An 18,930-nucleotide genomic window follows, 5' to 3' on the forward strand; every position below is an offset into this window, starting at 1 on the left:
CCCTCTCAATCCCTTTCTCCTGACTTCTCCCTGTAACTTTGACACCCTGACTAACCAATAACCATTAACCTCCACTTTAAATATACTTTAATTAATGACTTGGTCTCCACAATTGTCGGTGGCGATGAATTCTACAGATTCACACCGTCTGGCTAAAGAAATTTCTTCTGTTCTAAGTGTATGTCTGTGTGCTCTGGACTCACCCAAAAGGAAACATTGTCTCCACATCCACTCAATCCAGGTCTTTCAATATTTAATAGGTTTCTGTGAGACTTCCCTCGTTCTTCTAAACTCAAGTGAGTACGGGCCCAGAGCCATCAAATGCTCCTCATATGTTGACGCTGTCATTCCCAGAATCATTCTTGTGAACTTCCTCTGGACCCTGTCCAATGCCAGCACATCTTTTTTCTTAGATAAGGGGCCCAAAACTGCTCACAATACTCCAAGTGCAGTCTGACCCATGCCTTATAAGCCTCAGCCTTACACCCTTGCCTTATATTCTGGTCCTTTCAAAATGAATGCTAACATTGCATTTGACTTCCTTACCACTGACTTAGCCTGAAAATTAACCTTTTGGTAATCCTGCACCAGAACTCCCAAGACAACTTTGCACCTCTGATTTTTAAAAAAAATGTTCTCCCATTTAGAACATGCCTATGCCTTTATTCCTTCTTCTAAAGTGCATGACCATAAACGTGTTGATTGGTCAGGGCATGAAGGGATATGGAGAAAAGGCCCGAGATTGGCGCTGAAAGGAAAATTGGATCAGCCATGATGAAATGGCGGAGCAGACTCAATGGGCCAAATGGCCTAATTCTGCTCCTATACCTTATGGTCTTGTGACATCGGGATTGAACTCCAAAGTCCAATGCCCCAAGCTGTAATAGTGAAGCACTAACCAGTATGCTGCTGTGACACCTGTTCTCAAGGAGGCAGCACACAATATCCAGTCACCCCAAATGCCCACTCCATCAAACTGTGCCTGCCCTGACCCTAGCAGAGTCTGGTAGTCCCATCTCAGGCTGATCAGCCACTACAAAGCCTACTGAGTCGCAGTGGAACGTGGTTATATTCAATCTCCATGTCCTGGTCAAGCAGGGGAAACAATATTGAGATAGATAGGTTCACTTTGTGCGTAAGAACCAGAGCCACTTGATGTCAGTTCACAAAACAAATAATGGCCTTTCACGTTGCAGCAACTTATTGAAGATGATTGCCGCTGCTGGCGACCCCACGGGGTGTTATCCTGTACAACGCGCCCTCTGATCAATCCAATAATAATGTTCCAAAAAGTTGAGAAAATGCACTCGATCCTTTATTAGCAAGTAGCAAAACGTACAATCTGAACTGAAATTAATGATATTAAACGTACTTAGGCAAAGTTAAGCAGTGAACAGAAGATATGACACCCAACGGTTCCTGGCTCTAAACTGCCTAGAACCAAGCATGAATATGTAACTAAACGCTTCACTTTTAAGTCCCCATCCACATGACCAGCTAGCACAATAGACAAAATAAACACAGATAGAGAAGAGACGAATGGCTCCCACATTCCAGCCGCTAATTATTATATTGAGATGGGTTCATTTGTGTGTAAGGACCAGGGCTATTTGATGTAAATTCACGGGACATAAAAATTGCCTTTCCTTTTCTTTATTTTAAGAAAATAAACTCATAAGAAAATAAAACATTGCGATTACAGGCCATTAGGGTTCCCTTTTTACAGGTGCCCTTCTGTTGGTTTTATCCATGAGTTGAAAAATACACTAAAATCACTCAGTAGAGCAACCACACCTCCGCAAGGACATAAGGCTGAGAGAAAGGGACAATTATTAAATGTGAAGAGAGAGAAACTAGTCCTGCCTAATTTAGGAATAAATTATTTTTAGGACTTTTGCACAGCACTGTAGTAATTTTATGTATTGCACTGTACTGCTGCCGCAAAATAAAACTGATTTCATGATGATAAATCTGATTCTGATATGGGTCTCTATTTTGGACTTGAGAGTGGGAAAGGGGGCAGGGAGAGGGGAGGGAGCAGGAAGCACCAGAGAGACGTTCTGTAATGATCAATAAACTATTGTTTGGAATCAAATGGCAGTGCCTGGTGTCTCAGGGCTGGGGGTGTCAGCACCCACACCCCCACCACCACCCCGGCACTCCTTCTCTGTCACTTATCCTACACCCATCCCGTTTCACTTCGCCTTCACCATTACCAACATCCAGAGTTACAAACTCGCTCTTCGCTCCACATTGACAAGTACAGTATGGTGCAAAACTCTTAGGCAACCGAGCTATTTATATCTGCCTTCAACTGTTGCACAGTACTGTATTGTACATCATTCTTTTGAAATTAATAATATTATGGCAGGTGCTGTCATTAAATTGTGCATCTTTTAAACTGACGATGCCCTGTACATTGCATGTTGTGAATCAGATAAAAACAGGCTGTGTATAGCAATGCACACAAAATGCTGGAGGAACTCAGCAGGTCAGGCAGCATCTATGGAAATGATCAAACAGTCGACATTTCAGGCCATGACCCTTCTTTAGGACCAGAAAGGAAGTGGGGAGACGCCAGAATAAAAAGGTGGGGGGGGAGGAGGACTAGCTAAAAAGTGATAGATAAAGCCAGTTGGGTGGGAAAGGTAAAGGGCTGGAGAAGAAAGAGTCTGATAGGAGAGAAGAGTGGATCATAGAGTAAGAGGAAAGAGGAGGGACACTAGAGAGATGTGATAGGCAGGTGAGAAGAAGCACGTGGCCAGTGCGGGGAATGGAATAAGAGGGAAAGGGGTGGGGAAAAAAATTACCAAAAGAAGACATCGATATTCATGCCATCAGAATGGAGGCTATCTAGGCAGAATATGACGTAATGCTCTCCCTGAGGGTGGCCTCATCATGGCAAAGGAGGAGACCATGGACCAACATGTCAGAACGGGAATGGGGAATGGGAATTTAAATGGCTGGCCACCAGAAAATTCCACTTTTGTTCAATGGTGCGGAGGTGCTCAACAAAGCCATCCCCCCAATTTACATCAGGCCTCACCAGTGCAGAGCAGGCCGCATCGGGTGCATCAGGCAACCCGAACAGACCCGCAGGTGAAGGACTGTTTGGGGCCCTGAATGGAGGTAAGGGAGGAGGCATGTATATGATTGATTGATTCCAGTGGGTGAAATGAAACAACGAAGCACAAGAATATTAAAAAAGTTTATTTTAGATAAAGCAAAACAACAATGTGCAGTGCAACGCTATTTCCACTCCTTGCCACTTGGAGAGAATCTGCTCTTGGTAGTACTTGGAAAAATCGCTTCTATAGCCAGTAGTGACCTAGACATGAAGCTTCTGAATGTATAAAATGAATGTGTCATTCAACTCACCTACATATTTTCTTTGCTCTTCACACTGAGTGATGTGAGGAAACCTCAATATTTCTTTCCACTTTTTACTTTTACCCTTGCGTTTTCCTCCACCTCCTGTACATAAACAAAAAGAGTTTGAGACACAGACCTGGAAAATAGTAGTAACTTGAAATTATATTCTCATGTGAAGTTGGACTTCCTGCTTTTTTGTTTCTCCCTGGAAGTCAACACACCCAGTCTAAGAACGTAAGAAATAGAAGCCAAAGGCCCCTGTTGATCAGCCAGATCATTGCTCACCCTTTTACCTCAAATCCAGCATTTAGAGCTTCCCTCTAACCAAATACCTGTAGGAAATGACTTGTCAGTCATTCTTCCCTCTGCTGAGGCTAAACTGAGATCAGGAGATGCTTGCTGGAAAATCCCACAAACTCCTACTCCAGCTCTGCACCGTTACACTTTTGCAAATTACTCTGTTTCAGAGTATTAAAAGCTGCTTTCATGTCAAACTGCCTGATATTGAGTCAGCTCTTATTCAGTTTCACCTCATAGCCATTTCTTACTTTGGGGGAGTAACATTGAGATGCCTTCTAGTGAAGTCGCAACATTCGACTTGCCTACAAATAACATGGTCTATTGTATGCAAATCAAGCAATTTTTTAAGAAAGCACACTGTTTTATTGTCTTTCTTTAATGGAATTTTAAAGCTTGTTTTTAATTAATACTGTAATCTCACAGTAACGCGTATCCGTAAGAAGAGGATACAATTAATCTCACAGCTAGCTTCCCCATCACCTATTCAGTCCCCATAGCTACTTAATCACAAAAAGAGAAAATTTGTGAATGCTGGAAATCCGAGCAACACGTGCAAAGTGCTGGAGGAACTCAGCAGGCCAGGCAGCATCGGCAGGGTTTTGGCCCAAAAAGTTGACTGTGCTCTTTTCCACAGATGCTGCCTGCCCTGCGGAGTTCCTCCAGTATTTTGTGTGTGTCCCACAGTTATTTATTTATTGAGGTACGATGCGGAATAGGCCCTTTGAATCCTTCGAGCCACGCCGCCCAGCAATCCCCGATTTAACCCTCGACAAAACACGAGACAATTTACAATTGGCCAATTAACCTACCAACCGATATGTCTTTGGACGTTGAGAGGAGGCTGGAGCATCAGGAGGAAACCCACGTGGTCATGAGGAAAACGTAGAAACTCCTCAAAGAGAGCAACAGGAATTGAACCCAGTTCGCCGGTATTGTAAAGCGTTGTGCTAACCACCACGCTACCGTGCCATGGGTTAAAGAATTTAACTTCCCACACAGCTCAGAGCTTCTCCAGTCAAAGATTAGGAGCATTTCACCTTCAGTGTGAAAGCTACAGAGTTAACTGATGTTAGCTGTGAGGGTTCCGGCTCGCTAGGCAGTGATCCATGCTGCAATGGTGTGAATGAAAACCAGGTCCCGATAGGATGCAAGTGTCAAATAAAATCATATGCCAGATGAGGACTCAACACAAGTTTTTCAAAAGACAGCACATGAAAAAATAGCGCTGCTAAATCCCCAATTTAGAACATGTGACTTTGCAAATTTGATTCTTAAAGGGACAAACCAAATTTACAACCAACTGCTTGCAGCTTCAGAAGTTCAGGAACTAAAGTTCACAGCTGTTGTTACCTTTCCACAAAACAAAATAATTTTCCTTTTAGAATGGATAGCAACTGAGGATTTGACACCATATCATGAGGTTATTCGCTACAGAAACAATTACTTTCCTTACCAAGTTCATGTCAATTATCCCGTCTCCTCACATTTCTCTCAGCATTCCCCCAGTCTGACCATTCATCCATACACTAAAGTACAAAGTTCAAAGTAAAACTTATTGTCGGAGTACATACATATAGTAACTTTAAATTAAATTCTCATGTGAAATTGAACCTCTTGCTTTTTTGTTTCTCCCTGCAAGTCAACACACCCAATCTAAGAACATAAGAAATAGAAGCCAAAGGCCCCTGTTGATATCAGCCAGATCATTGTTCATCCTCTTACCTCAAATCCAGCATTTGGAGCTTCGCTATAAGCTAAGCTATAAGAATAGTAACTGTAAACTGTAAACATCAGGAACTATAAGCAATAAACAAATTGTGCAAACCAGAGGCAATTTATAGAGGCCAATTAACTTACCAACCAATAATCTTGATCACAAGTTTCTCTAAGTAAAGACTATTTTCTAAATGGGGAGAAAATCCAAGAATCTGAGTTGCAAAGGGACTTGGGAGTCCTTGTGCAGAGCACCCTAAAGGTTAACTTGCAGGTTGAGTCGGTGGTGAGGAATGCAAATGCCATGTTAGCATTTATTTTAAGGGGTCTAGAATACAAGAGCAGGGATGTGATGCTGAGGCACTAGTGAGGCCTCACCTTGAGTATTGCGAACACTTTTGGGCTCCTCATCTAAGAAAAGATGTGCTGGCATTGGAGAGGGTCCAGAGGAGGTTCACGAGGATGATTCTGGGAATGAAAGGGTCATCATACAAGGAAAGTTTGATGGCTCTGGGTCTGTTCTTGCTGGGATTTAGAAGGATGAGGGGGGATTGCACTGAAACCCTTCAAACATTGAAAGGCCTAGACAGAGTAGATGTGAAGAGGATGTTTCTCATGGTGGGAAGTCTAGGACAACAGGGCACAACCTCAGGATAGAGGGGCATCCATTTAAAACAGAGATGTGGAGAAATTTCTTTAGTCAGAGGGTGGTGAATTTACAGAATTTATTACCATAGACAGCTGTGGAGGCCTGGTCGTTGGGTGTCATCAAAGGTTATGGGGAGAAGGCAGGGGAGTGGAGCTGAGGTGGGAAAAAAGGATCAGCCATGATTAAATGATGGAACAGACTCAATGCGCCAAATGGCCTAATTCTGCTCTTATGTCTTATGGGCTAAAGACCATGCTGTACTGGAACAGCAAGGAGCTATCTGGCACAAGTTTTCCGGAAACTGATCACCGTACTTATAGAACATTGTAAAGGCAGACAAAAGTCACACGGTCACAGGGAGAATGTGAAACTCTGCACAGAGGATAGGGGATAGGGCAGAACCTGGGTTACTAGATCGGTGAGGAAGCAACTCCTTCCACATGCTCTGCCACTACACTATCCTTAGATTCTCAGCAGGACCGAGTTACCAAAGTTCAGTATGGTTACCTGAGCTCTTTTTCAAATTATATTTTTCATTTAATCCCTACTTAAGCTTAAATAAATTCACTGGAAATGTTGGAACTCTGCAGGTCACTCACGTATGGATTCTCATTCAGTTCATTTCCATTCATTTAGGAAACATGAAGAGTTTGACACTTCATTTAATCTGCGGGTAACCTGGCAATACATTCAGTCATCATTGTTGAATGATTCACTATCCAGATACTCAAACTCAACATTATTTTTTTTTCTAATATGCATTTCTAAATACATGTACAATACTGTGCAAAATTCTTATATATATATATATATATATATAGCTAATGCTAAGACTTTTGCATGTACTGTGGTAATTTTATGTATTGTGCTGCCACAAAAAAACAACAAATTTCATTATATATGTGAGTGATAATAAACCTGATTCTGATATGTCCTGACGAAGGGTCTCGGCCCGAAACATCTACTGTACCTCTTCCTAGAGATGCTGCCTGGCCTGCTGCGTTCACCAGCAACTTTGATGTGTGTTGCTTGAATTTCCAGCATCTGCAGATTTCCTCGTGTTTACTGATTGTGATATGGGTGTCTATTGTGGACTGAGAGTGGGAAGGGGGCAGGGAGAGGGAAATCATGGTTGGGAAAAGGGAAAGGGAGAGAGGAGGGAGCAGGAAGCCCCAGGGAGACATTCTGTAATGATCAGTAAACCAATTATTTGGAATCAGATGACCTTACCTGGTGTCTCAGGGGCTGGGTGTGTCTGCACCTATGCCACCCCCTCCCCACCGGCTGTTCCTAGCACTCCTCCTCTACCACCTGTCCCACACCCTTTCTGCTGTGCTTCACCCTTGCCATCCTCAACATCCTTTGCTCCCACCAGATTTACAAACTCACTTGCCACTCCATGTTGACAAATACAGTACTGTGCAAATGTCTTAGACATTGTGAGGGTAAACACATTCTCTCAGCCTCCCCTGGGCCCGGTATATAACTGAAATTACCAAAAACCATAGCAGTGGTTTTACTTCATTAGGAGTTTGTGAAAGTTTGGCGTGACATCTCAAACTTTGACAAACTCTATAGATGTGTGGTGGAGAGTGTGTTGACTGGCTGCATCATAGACAGGTATGGAAACACCAATATCCCTGAATAGAAAAAGCTACAAAAAGTAGTGGATACTGCCCAGTCCATCGTGGGTTAAAACCCTCCCTACCACTGAGCACATCTACATGAAGTGTTGTCGCAGGAAAGCAGCATCCAACATCAAGGACCCCCACCAGCCAGGTCATGCTCTCCTGTTACTGTTGCCATCAGGAAGAATGCATAAGAGCCTCAGGACTTCCACCACCAGGTTGGGCCAAAGGGGATAACTTCACTCAACTTCACTTGCCTCATCATTGAAATGTTCCCACAACCAATGGAATCACTTTCAAGGACTCTACATCTCATGTTCTCAATATTTATTGTTTATTTATTTTTTATTATTGTTTCTTCCTTTTGTATTTGCTCAGTTTGTTGTCTTTTGCACATTGGTTGAACACCCAAGTTGATGTGGTCTTCCATTGATTCTATTATGGTTGTTATTTTAATATGGATTTGTTGAGTATGCCCATAAAAAAATAAATCTCAGGGTTGTATATGGTGACATATATGTACTTTGATAATAAACTTACTTTGAACTTTGAAAAACCTAAAACTTTTAGGCGGTGTTGATGAACCACAATGAGCATACTCTCCCAGCCCAACACATCCTCAGCGTCAAGCTCTGATCACTCAAAGATAACCCCACTAGCTAGTCACAAACAACCAATGCCGAGCACCTCTGCTCTACTCGCAGTTCACTGGCAGCAGTTTACAAAAGTGCTGAGAAAACATCTTAAGAACCTCCTCAAAGTCTTTTTGAAGAACTGTAACATTTTTACTTGACTTATGGGAATCTCTGCCCGGAGCAGAAACATCTCCAAATGCCGAGTTTTTCCAGTCTGTTATAGGAGCACATGGAGGCCATGATGTAACAATGGAAAAAGCTTAGAACATCCCAAACCATTCACCTGTTCACCCCATCAAGTACCACTTGCCCCATCTGTGCAAGGTCCATAACTAAACTATCTGAGAACTGAAGAATCCTGAGGGACTGAGGAAGACGAAGAACATGATAACAGGATGCTTTTGCGTGCAACTTATTAAGCTTCAGTGGATGTATTTTCTGCTGGAAAGCTTCTGACAAATTTGTTTATGCAATTTTTAGCTATTACTTATACTTTCCAGTGAGTGTTGCCCAAAATAATTGCAGGATTAACTCTTGCACAATTTTCTTGAAAAACTTTTGAGAAAACAGATAATTAACTACACAATCATCACAGATTTGCAGAAGAATCTATCTGAACAAATGCAGGCTGCTAAATAAGCTACCCACAAACCACATCCACTCTCTGTACAAGAGAAACTAAATCTTAGTTGAACCAATTTCCTGTCAAATTCAGATACCTTGTAATTCAGAATATTCTTGCTGTTACGTGGCTCAAAGTCACCTTGATAAACTAACAGCTTGTTTTCTCAATGTATGCTTAAATTGACAGGAAATAAATAGCTTAACAGTTGAAAGATCTCCAGTCTTTAGAAAAACAAAAGACAGGAAAACACAAATATTTGAATAAGGTTGAAATAAAAATACCATTTCAAAAATATATATAAAGAAATGACACAACATGGAATTAAAATCGTAATTTTTCACCAAATGGCAAATTTTCTGAGCGTCTATAATCATTCGCAAACCAAAATATATAACTTGTGATTCTAAATGTATGTAAGTGTTAGGAAACAAATTTTATAAATCACCCTGTGAATTGATACTGTTTGACGATGGCACATCTCATGGGTCTGCGGAAAGTTAACAACAGAATCACTGTTTTTCAACCAGAATAAGGTAAAATGACCAATACCATCTGCTGCGGCTTCAGTTGAAAGTTTCTTCTAATACCAGAAGCTACCCCACCCCAAGACAGCAACGGAAACAATTGTCAATTTTAATTTTAGAGAAGAGCATGAGCAAAACACTAAATTGATAACTGCCAATTATAAGTAATCTACTCGCAGTTCACTCATTGTCACTCATTTCCTGCAGCTGGCACTTTCGTGTATTGGGCTCTCACGCTACACGTTAAACCACAACGTGAACACTAAGTGAGAAGTAGCAGTTGTGAAATTGATAAATCATAATTTATCATCTGAAAAGTCAGCTATTTAATGCTTTATTTTTCGGCTTTAAGCAATTGAAAATTCACTTTCTTCATAAACTTTCGGGGCTGCGCGGTAGGGTAGTGGTTAGCACAACGTTTTACAGTCCCGGTGACCTGGGTTCAAATCCCGCCACTGCCTGTAAGGAGTTCGTACGTTCACCTCATGACTGCATGGGTTTCCTCTGAGTGCTCTGGTTTCTTCCCACAGTTCAAAAACGTTAATAGGTTAATAGGTTCATTGGTCATTGTTAGTTGTTCTGTGATAAAGCTAGGGTTAAATTGGGGGATTATTGGCTGGTGTGGCTCAAAGGGCCGGAAAGGCCTATTCTGCGCTGTATCTCAATCAATAAGTAAATAAATAGGGGGATGTACAGATAAATAAATAAATAAGGAATATAATAATGACTTTGTACATTGCCTAGTTTGACAAAGTCAAAGTTGAGATTATTGCCAGTTCCACGTCTGTGCAAGGGAAAACGTATTTGCAGCAGTATCACAGGCACACAGCACCAGATATGCTGCATTCACAAGAAACCATTAGTTATATACGTTTTTTAAAGAAAGAAGACAATTAGAACAAGAACATTCATTTTAGTGGAAAGTGATCAAAGTGCTTGATAGGGATTTGCTGGCTGGTTTAAGAAGCAATTGACTGTTCTTGGACCTGGTGGTGTGGCTTGTCAGGCTTCTGCTCCTCCTGCCCACTGGTGATCGGGAAAAAATGTTGCTTGCATTTTAATTTTAATTTTACATGACAATACCCAGAAAACGTCACTGTCCTACGACATCTACTCCACTATTATGTATTTTCAGGATAAATAACTCCATTTAGATATCACTATTGTCTTCATGTTTTGAAATATAAGATGGAATGGAAAAAAAGTTCAATGTAAGTTTATTATAAGTATATATATGTCATCATATATAATCCTGAGATTCATTTTCTTGCTGGCATACTCAATAAGTGTATAGAATAATAACCATAGCAGAATCAATGAAAGATCACTCAACTAGGGTATTCAACTAGAGTGCAAAAGACAACAAACTGTGCAAATATAGAAGAAGAAATAATTAAATAAATGATACTGGGAACATGAGATGAAGAGACCTTGAAAGTGAGTCCATAGGTTGTGGGAACATTTCAATGATGGGGCAAATGATGCTGAGCGAAGTTATCCCCTTTGGTTCAAGAGCCTGATGGTTGAGGGGTAATAACTGTTCCTGAACCTGGTGATGCGAGTCTTGAGGCTCCTGTACCTTCTTCCTGATGGCAGCAGTGAGAAGAGAGCATACCCTGGATGGTGGGGGTCCCTGATGGTGGATGCTGCTTTCCTGCGACAACACTCCATGGAGGTTGGGAGGGCTTTACCCATGATGGACTAGTCCATATCCACTAACTTTTGTAGGATATTCCACAAAAATATCAAGAACATGGGGTGAAGAGTCCTTGAAAATGAGTCCATTGGATGGACAAGTGAAGTGGAGTTAAGTTACCCCCTTCGGTTCAGGAGCCAGATGGTTGAGGGGTAGTACAAGATTTTTAACAGTCATATGTCGAAGTAGTTAAGATAACTGAGGTAAAGAATTTTATCATCTAACCAAAAGGACAGCCAATTCTAAACCAAATGAAGCATCATTACTTTATTTTCAAAAACGACCTGTAATACGGAAAGCATATCTTATACTGCATGAAAAGGCTTCACATGAGGAGAAAGTCTAAAATTGATTCAAACACAACAAAGTTTAAAATCCAGAAGGAACTAATTTTCCCTAGTACATATCTGCTCGAGGAATTCAAAACAAATCCCAAAATCTACTTTCTCCAGTGACGCAAATTGTTAGCAAATTTTCCCTTTATAGATTCATTGTCTTAAATGCTCCCTGTGGCAAAACAGTCCATGGGATTGCAACTGTCTCGCTCTTTCCAATACTCTTCCAGATAAACAAACTGCTAATCCTTTTCCATTCCCAATTTAAACGGGCAACATCTTGACACTGATTTCACAAGTAGATACGTAGTTATTTTCCTATTCATCCTGTCAATGTGTTTGTAATTCTTAAGGAAAATTTATGTGGCAGATGATCTGTTCGATAGTGAATAGGAAGGAGAATTTATCCATTTATCAGCTATACGTGATTCCAATAAAGTTGGCGCTGATGAGACACAGTGACATTTTACTGGTAGCAAACAAAACTGCTAACTATTCTATTATTCACACTTTTTCTGGACTACGATCACTGCAATCCACAGCTTGTAATTTCCTTTTGGGTGTTGGACTTTTGAACCGTCTGTACAACCTGGCATTTTTTGCAGCATCCTAAAGGATTCAGTGAACTGGACTCTCAGGAATGCAGAGCGTACTTGGGGCCAGATTGGAGTGGCGGGGCCCAGGCCCGAGAGGGAAAAATGAAATGTATGGTCAACTAAAGTGCCAAACCAGATTGAAAAGAGCATGGTGCCGAGGCCAAGGAGAAAGTAAGAACTGATGAGGTTTACTCACCTTAGCACGGAACTGACTCTGCAGCTGTGGCCTGCAGCCATCAGCACCCTCCTCAGCGCTGAACTGGCTCCGTGGCTGTGGCCTGCAGCCATCAGGCTCCTGAACCAGTTCCAATACTGGACTGGCCCTATGGCTGTGGCCTGCAGCCATCAGCACTCTCCTCAGCGCTGAACTGGCTCCGTGGCTGTGGCCTGCAGCCATCAGGCTCCTGGACCAGTTCCAATACTGGACTGGCCCTATGGCTGTGGCCTGCAGCCATCAGCACTCTCCTCAGCGCTGAACTGGCTCCGTGGCTGTGGCCTGCAGCCATCAGGCTCCTGGACCAGTTCCAATACGGGACTGGCCCTATGGCTGTGGCCTGCAGCCATCAGCACTCTCCTCAGCGCTGAACTGGCTCCGTGGCTGTGGCCTGCAGCCATCAGGCTCCTGGACCAGTTCCAATACTGGACTGGCCCTATGGCTGTGGCCTGCAGCCATCAGCACTCTCCTCAGCGCTGAACTGGCTCCGTGGCTGTGGCCTGCAGCCATCAGGCTCCTGAACCAGTTCCAATACTGGACTGGCCCTATGGCTGTGGCCTGCAGCCATCAGCACTCTCCTCAGCGCTGAACTGGCTCCGTGGCTGTGGCCTGCAGCCATCAGGCTCCTGGACCAGTTCCAATACTGGACTGGCCCTATGGCTGTGGACTCACTTTCGGGGTACTCTGCAGTTCATGTTCTGAGTATTATTGTTTGCACGACTTTGCTTTTTTATTTCTTTGCGCATTGGGTCTTTGTTGTGTGGGGTTGTTTAATGAGTTCTATTGGGTTCCTTTGTTTTGTGGCCGTCCGCAAGAAGATGAATCTCAAGGTTGTATGATAGTGTACAACCTTGTTTTTTTCAGTCATATAGTTTTTTTATATTCTGTGTTTTTAGCCTGATCACTCTTGTTTTTTTTTGTGCGGGGAAGGGGGGTTTGATGGTCAATGTGCTTGTCCTGTTTTAGATCACTTTTTTGTGTGGGGAGGAGGGATTTGGGGTTGATAAGCACTCTGCCATTCTTTACTCTCTTTGTTTTGTGGCTATCTGGAAAAGAAGAATTTCAGAGTTGTATACTTTGATAATAAATGAACCTTTAGTATACATACTTTGATAATAAATGTACTTTGAACTTTGAACCAGAAGTTTGAAACACTCTGAAGGTCAATGTGAATTTACTTGACAGTCTGCTCTGTTGCTAGACTCACTGTTGTGACCACAGCTGAAGCAATGATTTACACTTTGCCAAGGAAACTAGTGTACAGACATCAACCTCATACACTTGAAAAGGGCCACAAACCTGAGAAAAAACAGTTTTACATTTAATGTTTTATTAATTTTTTAATTGTTTTGCTAAAATAATTTCTGATGATTTTTAAATGATTTATATACATTTAATTATTTTTGAGAATGTCTCGAGTGTCTCTATCTGATACCTGCTTAGACAGAGGGATGGAGATAGTGCGAGAAATAGAGAACGAGAGAGAGGGGACTGAGGGGGACAGAGGGGGGTGGTGGGTGTAGGGAGGATGACACAGAGAGGGAGAGAGGGAGGAGAAAGAGAAAGTGAGTGAGAGATTGAGAAATGCCAAGAATGCATGTGGGTGAGAGTGTGTGAGAAAATGATCAAGAGAGATAAAGGAGAAAGGAAAGAAGAGAAAAACAAACAAAGAAAATTCACCTGGCCTTCCACATCCATCAGGTACAGGTTGTGATGCTAGGGACTACAGCTTCAATCGGCAGGCTGCCTCCTTTTAACCTTGCAAACCCCAGTATCTACTCACTGCCACTATTTCAGGTATCTGGTATCATTCAGGTTCATCTACACCACATCCTGTTCACCAGTTTAAACCTCTGCACCGTGCCTAAAACTACCCCTGCTGCCTTATGGCCTATCATTGCCGTATGTGGTTTTAGTTCTTTGCTCCTGCTTCCCTTGCCTCAGTTTATATAACACAAAGTGGTATTGATTCCAGCTAATGAAGCTTCACTGTTTGTTGCCACCACATTGCAGCCCTGGGGGATAAAAAATAAAGGAGACCTTGTAAATGGCAGGAGTGTACATTCATTATGAAGCTTTTTCAATAATATTGATAAGATGGGTTGACTTAGGATACCATCACTTTGTCCTTCAACTTTAAAAAAAAAATCAACCTCAGAACCTATTCCAACTTAACAAGAAATCCTTGGTCGAAGATCTGGTTCTTGCAGACGTTGACTGTAAGGCCTTATCTGCTCAAAAACCTGGCAGGTCAGCCAATAACGTCCTAGAACAGGGGTTCCCAACTTTTTAATGCCGTGGACCCCTGACCTAGAACATGTGTCAGCATCGCCTGCATTCTCAAACTTGGCTGCTTAAGTTTGTTGGACCTTGACACAGCCTTGTCATCCCACTAACCTTTACTGAAAATAGTTCTGCTGGAGACTCATCAGTTAATATCACACTTACAAAGGCAGCAGCTAAATTTCATTAAGAGTTTGAGTAGAATTGTACATGTCGCAAAAGAGACCTGCAAATTTCAACAGGTGTACCATGGAGAACATTCTAACTGGTTGCATCACCATCTGGTAAGGGGTGGGGGGCACTGTACAGGGTCAGAAAAAGTTGCAGGAAGTTGGAAACTCAGCCACTTTCACCATAAGCACTAGCATCCCCAACATCCAGGACATCTTCAAAAGACAATGCCTCAAAAAGGTGGTATCCATCATTAAGGACTCCCTCTTCTCCTTGCTACCTAGCTCTTAATGATAGCGGAGTCAAGGGATATGGGGAGAAGGCAGGAACGGGGTACTGATTGTGGATGATCAGCCATGATCACAGTGAATGGCGATGCTGGTTCGAAGGGCCAAATGGCCTACTCCTGCACCTATTGTCTATTATCTATTGTCTACCATCAAGGCAGAGGGACAGGAGTCTGAATACACACACTCAACCTTTCAGGAACAGCATCTTCCCCTCCACCATCAGATTTCTGAATGGACAATGCACACATGAACACTATCTCAGTATTTTACCCCTCTGGTTTTGTACTACATATTTAATTTAATTTTTCATGTTTTATATATACTTTTCATTGTAACTTATAGTTGTTATTATTATGTATTACAATGTAGTACTGCTGCAAAACAACCGAGTTTCATGACAAACATACGATATTAAGCCATGTTCTGATTCACTTTGAGTGCCAAGCTTAAGATGGAGATGACTTTATATAGGCAGCTAAACTTGAGAGCGTTCCATATTCTTTATGACTGATGGAATCAAAGGCTTTGGTGAAGAACAAAAAGGCTACCCATTGTGGTTGTTGCCTCTCTCTGAATTTTTCTTGAGAGTATCAAATAGCGAATTTGATATCCAATGCGCTTCTGTGTGAAGAGAATCCACTCTGATCCAGGAAATAGCTGTTTGGCATTGGGGAAATGACAGTTCAGAAGAAGCCCAGTGATGACTTACCCTGTGGCAGCCAGGGAAAATTGTTTCCCTGCATATTTACCACAGGCCGGCTTCTCCTCCTCTGGTCATAGTCTGGGAGCTCCGAAATCCCATGGAAAATTCTCCTCTTCCAGATGTGTGCATTGGGCTGGATTTGTGACAGAATATCTTCCCTGCAGAGTTTGAGGATTTCAGCAGGGGTGCTGAAACTGCCAGCTCCTGAGGCCTTGTTACTTATTTTAGTTGGAATATGACCTTCTTGATTTCTTATCAGTCAGGAGTGGGGGCAAGGTTGCTGTGGAATGAAATCAAAGGTACTCATTCCCAGGACAGAGACATAGTTGAAGAGGTCTTCAAAATGTTCATTTTTGCAAGTGTCGACCGCCTCTCTGTCTCTGATGAGATCATTCCCTACTCTTAGCTCCCAGTGTGATGGAAACTTGGGTGTTCAGACCAGAGGTGATCATTATAGCAATGATGACATGTCACAGCTGGTGGCGAGTTGCTGAACTTGCTGAATTTCTTCCAGCTATCAATAGTTTATTATATCATGAGTATTCCATAGAGGAAGCTGCAGCATGAAGCAAGAACTTGTAAGGCTACTCAACAACGCACACTTTGGAATCAATGAACACCTTATGACCCTTCGGCAAACTTTAATGCAGAACCAGCAATAAACACCAGCAAAAGAAGGCTTGGAAAAGGATAAGGATGACTTCCACACGGATTTGAAAAAAAATCTGGACTACACCCCAGTGTGAGATAAACTGAGCCTCCTGGGTGATTGCAGGCACAGGGAGGGAATGGACCAAACTTCTGACAAGTAAGGAGGCCTAACAATAAATGCTGGAAGCATGTCCTTGTCATAACAAGGGACGAGTACAAGATGTCACGGTAACAGCGAAGGCCAAGCACCGGGACATGCTAGATTATACCATCACATAGCAGCACAACAATGTCATTCTCACCTTTACCACAACAGGCAGTAGTGATTGCTGGACTGACCCAATCTAATGCTGTCATCAACCTCACCACAAAATATCAGCTAATTATAAGTGTTCCTACAAGAATGGTCCATGACGAAGCTTGCTGTGTTGGCTCTTCTCTCTCAGCAGCTGAACCAGGGCTGCTGAAAGGGGCTGCCCCTCAGAGGCACCACTGGAATGGTGGAGCAAACTGACGGCTGCATTCACCCAGAAATGCAACAGCATTTCTCCGGCTGTGAGCAACTTCAAGACATTCCAATTCATGAAATGAGTTATATTAATATAGTTCGTAGCTGTCCCTAAGACTTCACTTTTCACAGAACTGCCATGAACAGTCCCATTTTTAAAACCTTGCTTAAATTCTTCTTCTCCCTGAATCAGCTGCTGTGTGAGATTCCAGAGTGGTCATAAAATTCGACAGATTGGTTGGAAATGAGAATGAGCTAAGCTCTGAGTTTTACCCGCAATACCCTTCTTAAAAACAACCCTAAAGGTAGGTGAACAAAAGCCAGGTTCATCGAGAGCTTAATCCAGAATTTGTAAGTATCTGACTTTGATGTTGTCCAAGGTAAATGAGTACAGAGTAAATTAGCTATAGCAATACTATTACTGACATGTTATTAGTTCTTGTGGAGATGGTTTGTATTTACATAGACAGAACAGATACTTGTAATTACTTATTCACCGAACATATACCTCTGTCTGTAACCACAGAAATAAAACTTTTTATTCTCACTATCCTACTAATAGGTGCACAAAAATTTGAAGTATATCAGTTAAAGCATGCAATGAGGTCATAGGTCACTTAGTGACAAATAAGATCTTTTAATAGCAATATTTGTTTGTTGATTAAATTGTGTAATTTTGTTCTTATTATTTGAACTAAAAGTTAACATTATGTAAATAATTAATTTAAAAGACTAGGCAATGCACCTCATCAAATTAACCCATGAATCCAATTTTGTAGTGCCAGTAACACCATTCTTGTGTATAACAATTTGTGGAATCCAGCTTGTTATATTCAGAGATCTGTGCATTGCCAGGAATTGCCCTTCTCACAAAAGCATTCCTACTGTGCTGCTAGGCATTGAGTCCCAGGACTTCAATCCAGTGATGATCGATGAATCAAGGAGCCTGGCAATGAAACTGCAGATTACTGTGGAAGCTGGACATTCTCAGATCTGGGTGACAGTTGTGGAAAGCAATGCATGTTTAGGTTGCTTGATGTGGTGATTTCAAGCAGGATGCTTTGAGGTCCCTGAGAGCTGTTAGGAATCCAGTGATTCAGATAGAGAATATTCCATCACGTCCTGACATCTCCACTCCTCACTGAACTAGAATAGATTCCTTGGCTTGATTACCATGATCGAGTGATATGCAGTGTCTATAAAAAGTAGTTTTCATGTTTTATAGTTTTACAACATTGTATCACAGTAGATTTAATTTGGCTTTTTTGACACTGATCAACAGAAAAGACTCTTTCGTGTCAAAGTGAAAACAGATCTCTACAGAGTAATCTAAATTAATTACAATTATAAAACACAAAATAATTGTTTGCATAAATACTTGCCACCCGCCCCCCTTTAATATGACACACCAAATCATCTCTGGTGCAGCCAATTGGTTTTAGAGGTCACATAATTAGTTAAATGGAGATCTGTTTTTGGAGACCTGAGTGCAGTCAGGGTGTTTCAACTGATCATAGTAAAAATACACCTGTATCTGGAAGGTTCAACTGCTGGTGAGTCAGTATCCTGACAAAAACTAAACCATGAAGACAAAAGAACACTCTAAGCAACTCCACAGAAAAGGTTATTGAAAAGCCCAAGTCAGGAGATGGATACAAGAAAATTTCCAAGTCACTGAATACAGTATCTCTTGGAGTACAGTTAAGTCTATTACTCTATCATCAAGAAATGGAAAGAATATGGCACAACTGTAAATCTCCCTAGAGCAGGCTGTCCTTAAAACCTGAGTGATTGTGCAAGAAAGGGACAAGTATGGGAGGCCACCAAGAAACCTATGACAACTCTGGAGAAGTTACAAATTTCAGTGGCTGAGATGGGAGAAACTGCATATATATCAACTGGTGCCCAGGTCCTTCACCAGTTGCAGCTTTGTGAGAGAGTGGCAAAGAGAAAGCCTCTGTTGAAAAAAATTCACATGAAATCTCGGCCTTGGCTAGAGTTTGCCAGAAGGCATATGAGAGACTCTGAAGTCAGCTA

General features: G+C 41.9%; 1 protein-coding gene across 1 annotated transcript in view; it reads right to left on the reverse strand.

Annotated features, from left to right (window-relative positions):
• Positions 1 to 18,930, reverse strand: part of LOC134359061 (G protein-coupled receptor kinase 5-like) — a 336,788-nt gene that overhangs the window by 231,889 nt on the left and 85,969 nt on the right. The window contains exon 2 of the mRNA XM_063071934.1: positions 3,379 to 3,474. Coding sequence (XP_062928004.1) covers positions 3,379 to 3,474 — 96 coding nt within the window. The remainder of the gene's footprint in view (positions 1 to 3,378; positions 3,475 to 18,930) is intronic.

Source organism: Mobula hypostoma, chromosome 19, assembly GCF_963921235.1.
Source record: "Mobula hypostoma chromosome 19, sMobHyp1.1, whole genome shotgun sequence".
NCBI classification, from domain to species: domain Eukaryota; kingdom Metazoa; phylum Chordata; class Chondrichthyes; order Myliobatiformes; family Myliobatidae; genus Mobula; species Mobula hypostoma.